Source organism: Phalaenopsis equestris, unplaced genomic scaffold (assembly GCF_001263595.1).
Source record: "Phalaenopsis equestris unplaced genomic scaffold, ASM126359v1 Scaffold000203, whole genome shotgun sequence".
Taxonomy (NCBI): Eukaryota; Viridiplantae; Streptophyta; class Magnoliopsida; order Asparagales; family Orchidaceae; genus Phalaenopsis; species Phalaenopsis equestris.
In genome coordinates this window covers 2,573,066-2,582,371 of record NW_018164645.1, presented here as the reverse complement: position 1 = coordinate 2,582,371, position 9,306 = coordinate 2,573,066, and the positions used below count along the sequence as shown (strand labels likewise).

Sequence of the window (9,306 nt, the reverse complement as noted above, 5' to 3'; positions counted from 1 at the left end):
CCCCCCCCTCCTCCCAAGCCAGAGCCTAAAACCATCACCCCAAACCACAATCACCACCCTAAGCCACAACAACCACTTTTTTTTTGCAAGACACAGCTCCAAAACCCTCATCCCAAGCCACAACCCAAAACCATCACCCCAACCCACAAACATCACCCCAAGACAAAACCACCACTTTTTGGCCAGAGCCACAGCTACAAAACCCTCACCCCAAGCCACATTCACCACACTAAGCCATAACTAAAAACCATCACCCCAACCCACAACCACAACAAGCTCAATAACAATATTTTTTTATCTCAATAAAAATATTTCAAAGCACAATAAGCTTCCCCAACATTAGATAATTAAAAAATATATTATCTATTGGGCATGACAACATCAAAAGCATTTTCTGATCTTAAAATTTGCGAAGGGAAAAAAAGGCTTTGAAGTACATCTAAACTTCAATTTTTACACATGCCACATTCGTTATGTATGAAAATGTGTATTTCACTTTTAAAAAGTTTTTAGTATTTTTATTTGATTTGAAAATCTTATGTGGTATAGATGTAAGGAATTTAAGTAGTGGACATGTAAATACAGAGAAATGGGTCGTATGCATTAATATTGAGTATATAAGGTTACAACTTTAGCAATGCCAAGATCAGTAAAAAAAATTGCACAAAAAATGCACTCTACTAGGTTTCGCAAAATAGATCGAGTGCAAAATAAGCTATAATGAAACTTGTCTCATTAATATCAGCAACCAACAATCATATAATAACAAACAACAACAATTGAACCAACAAATACCAGGCATACAACTACTTGAGTTTATATTGGCTCATGAAAGGAAAATATAGCCAGTCTGCAAAATATTTTAAATATGCCAACAACATGCGGGTACAAGCTTTCATCTTGTTAGTTTTAAGAAAAAGTACGATACAAATGGTAACATGCATACGTGAATCGAGTTGCTCCACAGTAACTCAAGCGTAACACTTGTGTGGATTCATACTATCAAAAAGTAAAAAATGATTGAATTAAGTGTCCACCTTTATTTGGATAAATCTGCATTGATTCATTGTTAAAACAAATCCTCATATAACTAACATGCATTTTTTCTCGTTCATGATGAGCTAACTTATAAATATGAGTTAAATTTTGTGAGAAGTAAGTTCAAGAGGGCAAAACATTTTGTGAGCATTCAATTTCAATTTATGCCAAAACAAGCTTCGATATTCAATGTACTCATACCACAATCATTATTTCTTCAAAGGAAGAGCTACTCGAAATCCAAAAATCCTCAAAAAATGAGGGTAAAATTTTTGGGTGGCATCTTATCTACTATTTCATCAAAACCCTCAACAATCAAACATAAGAAAGAAGGAAAAAAAAAAAAAAACAAGAGTCCAGGATGGTCAGAATTTTTAGTGCCTGCAAAGGGATCTTCCAATAGATATTCACAACAATCAGAATCACCAACACCACCAAAACCATCACCACCATCCCCAACCCCTCTGGCCACATGGACATCACCAACATCAGATCTACAACTTCAATTATCATCACCATTTCACAAATTCTCAAAGAAATATCAAAATCTTGTGTAAAAAATTAGAAAAAGTCTAACATAAACATCAAAATCTAAAGCCCACAACAAAGCCATCAAGCGACTGAGGGCAGAAACGAGGAAACAAAACATTTAAAAAAAATAGGTGAAAATCCACCAACAGAAGATAGAGAAAGGAGATACCAAAGGAAGAAGATGACAAGAACAAGAGTTTAGGGCAGAGGAAGCGAGAGCTCAGCGATGAAGGTTAGGGCATACAATGAACGCGAAGAACAAAACCAAATCACGAAGGGCAACAGAGTAAAATTTAAGAGACAAAACATGACCCTCAGAGTCAAACCCGCACCCAATCTTTACTTAAAACGCCCCTTGCCGCAATAACACCGCCACCCTAAACATTGATTTTCAACGGCTTCAAGGCACGTTGAGGCCCGAATGCCGCCCCAAACGGGGCCTCAAACAACAAATCTAAATAAATCACGATTCATATAAGATAAATTTTATTTTACTCAAGGAAACTTACTCTCAATGTACATCTTCCATCATAGATTATTTCAGTAAGGACACAAATTGAACATGAAGAGCAATCCACAAATGGCGAAGAAAAGAAAACAAGGAATACATATAAAAGGATCCTAGAAGCAAGCGTTCATAGTGCTATTGTAAAAAAGCTAAAGAGCAGAGCACCATTAACATTTACAATGAGGCCAACTAGGCTGGCAAGCTCTTAAGAATGAAATCACTGGTGAAGATTTCAGGTAGATCTTAGAGTAGCGCTGCCAGATGTCGTCGATACCTTCGCCCAAGGCAGCGTCACCAGATGCCGTCGATAGTTTCACAGGAGCAGCGCCACCGCCAGTCAACTAGACTTTCGATCCCTCAAAATGAAATCACCAACGGGAGTTTCAGGTAGATCACAGAGCACCGCCGTGCTAACAAACCAATTTCAAGTAGATGGCAAATGGTAGGAGGCTGAGTGCCAGTGCTTGTAAGATAGAATATATTTTTGGTGTGAAATAAGTAATTTTAGTGTTTGGAGTGTGGAATATCTAATTTTTTATGTTTTGAGTGCTATTTAGGTATAAAACCCTAAATTCAAATATATTTCCCCGGATGGACGGCTTGATCAAGGTTCTGTTATTTTATAGCTTTCGACTCTCGGAAACCCAAACCCTAACCAAGCCGCTATCATTCTTCCATTTCCACTTCGCTATCGTCTGAGTCACGGATTGGCCTCTCGCCTTTCTTTTCGAGGGACGGAGGAAGGCCGTTCGTATCCAGTGATTTTCGCATCTTCCCGTTAAACCCTACCAAACAGTCTCAGTATATTGGCCGCCCCCCAGGAGACCTAACCACTCCCTTTTCCTCTCAGCACCAGTCCTCTGATTTCCTCCAAGGTCTCCATAACTCGACGGCTCAACTTCTGCTGAAGAACGTTCTGGATCTCTTTAACGTTCTTGCTTCTCTCTATCGTTGTCTCTCGTAAACCCTAGTCCCCTTTACTTTCTATAAAAATGATATTATTTAAGTACGATATCTGACTGTACATTGGAAGCGCTTTTTAAGCGGGTAAGGGTGTTTACTTCCTCTCAGATGATTTATTTAGTATATTTACAAAATCTCTGCACGTATGAGCATCTATCTCTATCTCTCATGAATGGTTTATGTGCTCTCTGAATTAAATCACTTATCTAATGTGCATATATCTAAATGAAATGACTGTTTTGAGTGATTGTTCATGCACTTTTAATTATTTTTTTCTTAGAATTTTTTTTTATCAAAAAAATTTCAAGAACTCAAGGCGTGTACACTTATACACACTTATGTTTGGGCTTTATAGCTTTTTTAATTTATTGACATGTATGTTGGATCTGTGTATCTGTATCTTTAAATTTTTAGTTATCTTCACGTATGAGAGTTTAAAAAAAGCTCAATCATCCTGTTCTCTGCCTCCTTTTTGGGTTTGGAGACTTACAGGATCTTAATATAAGAATCAAAATAATTTTTATTCCTTATGCACATATAAACATATAAAATTCTCTTCTAAGTATTTCTCTTCTAAGTATTTTTTTTTTTTTGTCATGTAATAGTGAAAGTGTGATGATAGAGAAATTGGACGTGTTTGATCCTAGGGGTGTGCATTCGGTTTATTTGAATAGTTTGAATTATAAAGTTATGAAAACAATTGGTTTTTGACTTAAAAAAAATTGATCCAAACCAACCGAATAGAATGTGCAATCAAACCATACAATAAGTAGTTTGATTCATTTTTCTTTTTTGTTTGATTATGATTAAACCAAAATTAATTGCAATGGATCAAATAGTTTGTAAAGCTTTTTATTATGAAAACAATTTTAAAATTCCAAAATTTAAAAGCATTGATAAAATTGTAAAATTACGCACGTTAAAGATTTCAAGAAGTTAATTGAAGGAATAAACATTGAAATTCCATGGTTCACACCTATAGAATGGTAAAAAATCTATTAATGCTATGGTTAATTTAATTTTGGAAAAAATAAATGATTTCGAAAGAAACTCATGAAAGGAAAATGAGCATATTTATATTACAAAATTTAACCCATCTATTATAAGACATCATAAATGAAATCACCCTCATGTGGCTAAATAATTAAAACTGAAAATCTATATAATTTGACAAAGAAATTTGTTTAAAAGATAACTACAAAACATTCTAATATTTCATGACAGATGACATTTGACTTTATAATAATTCAATAATAGATTAAAAACATTCAAAGATGATGCTGTTATACACCCAAATTCAATAAATTGTAAAGGTCTAAGCATATATGAGTTTTCTTAATTGTAGCAAGCTGGTGAACATAGATTAGAGTATATGATGTACTTTTTAACCAATATTTTATGAATTTTCAACCAATCCAATAACCAAAATCCAAACATTTTGATATTTTAAACTCCAATTTAATTGAAAAAAATCATCCAGAAATATTTTATTCGGTTCAATTTTTCAGTTATAACTGGATAATGCACACTCCTACTTGATCCACTATACAATTTTATTCAAACTTCTTGATAATGGATTTGATTGAAATAGAAAGTTTGTAAGCCTATTATTGTTTATTGAAGTGCAAAAAGATCCTCAAGTTAATGTGAGCTGACAATATGTCATAGAATCCGTAATTTGCTATTATTTTTCTATTGCAAAAGAAATGAGCTTGGCCAACATTTTCTTATAATAATGGTAAATTTATCTTGATATAAATATTTGAAATAATTACAAACTAAATTTCAGAATTGAACCTATTCGGCTAAAATTTTAATAAATATAAAAACTAAGCATGATTTTATTAGCAGGTATTAAGTTAATAAACAAGCATTTGTTAAAACGTAGCTTATTGAAATTTATTGTAACTATTTCTGATGGATCAAATGTATTTTGATAACTTTAAAAAGCAAATGGACCCATCCAAATAATTTATTGCAGAAGAGTAATAGCAATTTACTTGTTTAATGTCACTTTAACAAATATCTAGCTTAATTATCTACAATAAAAGTAAAATTAATAGCAATTATGTTGTTCCATGACATTATTGTAATTCTATCCATCCATTAATGTTAATGTAACTACCTCTCCACTTCTCAACATACAAGCATTCGGGCCATCACTTAATTGTTGGGCCAGTTGGCACCATCTATTTTCTATTATTCATATAAACCATTGACTCGAGTTTTATCACATTTAGAATCACTCTTGACTAACCTTATTTTCTTGAGGTGTATCACTCATCATCACTTTAAAGCTTGCCTGCAAGGCTTTAAGCTTGAGTGATTGTTATTTTTTCTTGCCATCGCTGGTCTCTTTGAGCTAAACCCTGGACTGGATATCTTCCTACTTGTTTAGGGTTTTAATCCTACAACACAATCTGTTGTTTATTTCAGTGGTGCCGCTTGCAGAGTTTGTCATCTGCATGTGATGCAAAGGTCTTTGTTATACGGATGTGATTATGGTGGTTTTGATAAGTTGATGTTTATGTTTGCTTAGCAACCCCTCCTTTACATTCCATTTATTTTTAGATGTTCATCTTTTGTCGACGATTTTTTCGACAAAAGTCTTATGTTGGTTGTCGAATACCTAACTCAACCATCCCTATCAATTATTAGTTCTGAATTTTTAGACGAGGAGTTGAAATATAAAAATATAATGGAACATTGTCATAGAATTAGATTAAAGCATGTAAAAACCCAAAATAAAATTATTTTTATGATTAAATTTTAAGATTTCAAGATTTGAGATGTTAATAAAGAAACCAATTATATTTGGGATAAAGTAATAAGCATTATTAAACAAGCGTCAAAAGATGTACTTTGAGGATCAAAAGGAAAATTTTTTATAAATAAAAATAGTTAGTGGTGAAATAATAATGCATAAAAAATGATAAAATATAAGAAGTTTTGTTATAAAAAATGGTTTAAATGTAAAACCATAGATAACTGAGAAAAATATAAGGTGGTCCGTAAGGAGTCCGAGAGAACAATTTGTGAGGCTAAGAATTCAGCTTTTAGTGATCTTTATAATAGATTTTATACTATAGAGGATGAACAATACATGTATAAACTAGCCAAACTAAGAGAAACTAAAAGTAAATATTTTATTCAAATGTATTGAAGAGGAAATAAAAAAAATATTTTTCTCGGAGGAAGATATTCAACTTAGCTGGGTAAGATATTTTGATAATCTTTTCAAGAAGTTTTGAAACTACAATAACCTTTTTGACTTTAATATTATTAATAATTATAAGATTTTTTATTTCTATCATCACATTAGTAAAAAAACAAGTCGAGGCTTCAATGAAAATCAATAGGACTTGATGATATCTCAATAGAAAGTTGAAAATATTTAGGAGATTAAGAAGTTTCTTGGCATACTCAATATTTTAATATTATTTTAAAAACTAAAAAGATGCCTGAGGAGTGAAGGAAGAGTATTTTGGTCCCCTTTTTAAGTATAAAGATGATGCACAAGAGTGTGAAATGATAGTGGAATTAAGTTAATGTGCCATACATTGTAATTACGGGAGAGAATAATTGAACATAGATTAAGATGTGATACAAAGATTTCTGATAATCAGTTTGGATTTATGCCGGACAAGTCTACTATGGAAGCTATACATTTATTGGAGAAGTACAGTGAGAGTAAGGAGGATCTACATATGATTATTATTGATTTAGGAAAAGTGATGATAGTGTTCTAAAAGAGGTTTTTTGAAGAGTTCTAGAAAAGAAAGGTGTTGATATGGCTTATATTAAAATCATTTAAGATATGTATACTAGAATTGTTACTTGTGTGTTCGAACAGAAGGTCGATTGACCAAGTATTTTCCTATTTCATTTGGATTACATCAGGGATGGACTTTAAGCCCATCTCATTTTGCTTTAGTTTTGGATTCTCTTATTGGACATATACAGGAGGATGTACTTTGGCGTATGTTTTTCGCTAATGATATCCTTCATGTGGATAAGACTAGAGAATGAGATCGGAAAAAAATGAATTATGTAGGTCCACATTAGAGTCTAAAGGCTCTCATTTGAGTAGATCTAAAACTGAATTCTTGTAAATTAATTTTAGCATTGATAGATCTAGTGACAGAGTTGTAACAATGGGTGGTCAAATCATTATAAGGTGTGAACATGTTAGATATCCCTGGTCTATTGTTCAAAGTAATGGCCATATGAGATGGGGAGTTATTAGTAGAATTCAAGTTGAATGGTTGAAGCGGAGGAATGCTTCAGGACCATTGTGTGATAGAAAAGTACCACATAGACTTAAAAGAAAATTTTATAAGATGGTAGCGAGTCTTGCAATGCTTTATGGTGCAAAAAGTCGACCTTTAAAAGAGAAGCATAAATTTAAGTTGTGCTGCAAAGTTGAGGATGGTTTGGTGGATCAATGGCTTGACACTTAGAGACAAAATACGAAACGAATGTATCCGTGAAAGGCTTGGATTAGTTCCAGTGGCAGACAAGATTAGCAAGAGCCGTCTTAGATGGTTTTGTTAGGTTAAAATTTAACTATGTGATGATCTGGTCAGGAGAGTAAATGTTTTAGATCCGATTTATGTTAAGAAAAGTAGTGGTAGACCCAAAAAAAACTTGGGCATGTTGTATAAAAAATGATCTTATTTTATTAATGCTGAATGCAAATATGACGCTTTACAAGACATGATGGAGAAAGAGGATTCATGTAGCTGACCCCACTTTGTGGGATAAAGGCTTGTTTGTTGTTGTTGTCTGTTTTTTATGCTGATGCTTGTTTTAGATGGCATATAATTTGTTACAAGACCGAATTGGCAATGGCTTTGTTTACCACATTAAATTATATGGCTGGTTTCTTTAGGATGTTGAACTAGTTGAAGATGGCATGCATGCTTTTTATGCCTGTATTTGTATAAATTAAATCTATTTTTTTATATTTTTATTCTTCTTCTGTCTTTCATGCTAATTATTTTTTTTTTGTTTACCCCGAAGGATTTAATTTTTTTTGATTCCTTTTCTCCTTGTTTAGATAACTTCTACACGAGCTTGGAACCCAAAATGGGGTTTGATAATGAATGCATATTGAATATACAGTCTTTACCTGGTGAATATTTCTGTCCTGTATGTCGCACTCTAATTTTTCCGAATGAAGCTCTTCAGTCACAGTGCACTCATCTCTATTGCAAGCCCTGCTTGGCCTATGTTGTTGCTACAACGCATGCTTGCCCATATGATGGCTACTTGGTTACTGAAGCGGACTCTAAGGTCTGTTTTAATTGTAATTTTATAGACTTTGGCATTCAGCTTTACTTTATCTAATTGAGCGAGTTTGGGTTCTGTAGCCTCTCTTAGAATCAAACAAGTCACTTGCTGAGACGATAGGCAAAGTTCAAGTTTATTGTCTCTATCATAGAAGTGGGTGCCAGTGGCAGGGGACACTGTCTGATTGCATTAATCACTGTGCTGGATGTAGTTATGGAAATTCTCCTGTTGTCTGCAATAGATGTGGAACTCAAATTGTACATCGTCAAGTTCAAGAGCATGCTCAAACATGCCCGGTAAGTGAATTATGTAAATTTTCTGCTGAAGTAGCCTTGATTGCTTTTCATTTGCGCTTCCCTTGTATTTCTGATAAATGGTACTGCTTTTCTTCAGGGCTTGCAGCCTCAAGGGCAACAAGTAGAGAATGCTCAGGCTCATGCCTTGCCTGCATCAAACCAAGATGTCACACAGGATTCCTCTGCTGCCGCTTCGGCTGTGACAGCAACATCTTCTACAGCTGCTGTGACAACAGTCCCATCTACTTCAGCTGCTGGGACAACATTATCAATGTCAGCTGCCCCTGCTGTTGCTACAGCTGCCAATGTTCAGGCTCAAAACCAAGCATTAACTGTTGCTTACCCGCAAGCTGGCATGCAAGCTCCTACAGCAGAGCAGTGGTATCGCCAACAACAGCTTCAATATCAACAATATTATCAGCAATATCCTGGATATGACCCATATCAGCAGCAATACCAACAGTATGGCCAGTATCAGCAGTACCTACAAACTCATATGCAGGTTGCTCCACAACAGGTAATTCAAGGTCAGCCACTGGCTCAGCCATATGTGCAGTCCCAATCACATGTTCAGCCTCTTCCACAGCCGCATACTCTACCTCAAGCACAATCCCAGGCCCAAGTTACCCAGCTTCATCCCCAGCAACAACAGGTTCCCCAGCCCCAGCCCCAGCCCCA

At 34.5% G+C, this 9,306-nt stretch overlaps 1 protein-coding gene across 1 annotated transcript in view; it reads left to right on the top strand.

The window, feature by feature from the left end:
- The first annotated feature begins 2,677 nt into the window (after positions 1–2,677).
- The window catches only part of LOC110022972 (mucin-5AC-like), a 16,115-nt gene continuing 9,486 nt past the window's right edge, over positions 2,678–9,306 (top strand). The window contains exons 1-4 of the mRNA XM_020722149.1: positions 2,678–3,124; positions 8,100–8,335; positions 8,413–8,628; positions 8,726–9,305. Coding sequence (XP_020577808.1) covers positions 8,129–8,335; positions 8,413–8,628; positions 8,726–9,305 — 1,003 coding nt within the window. The 5' untranslated portion in view covers positions 2,678–3,124; positions 8,100–8,128. The remainder of the gene's footprint in view (positions 3,125–8,099; positions 8,336–8,412; positions 8,629–8,725; position 9,306) is intronic.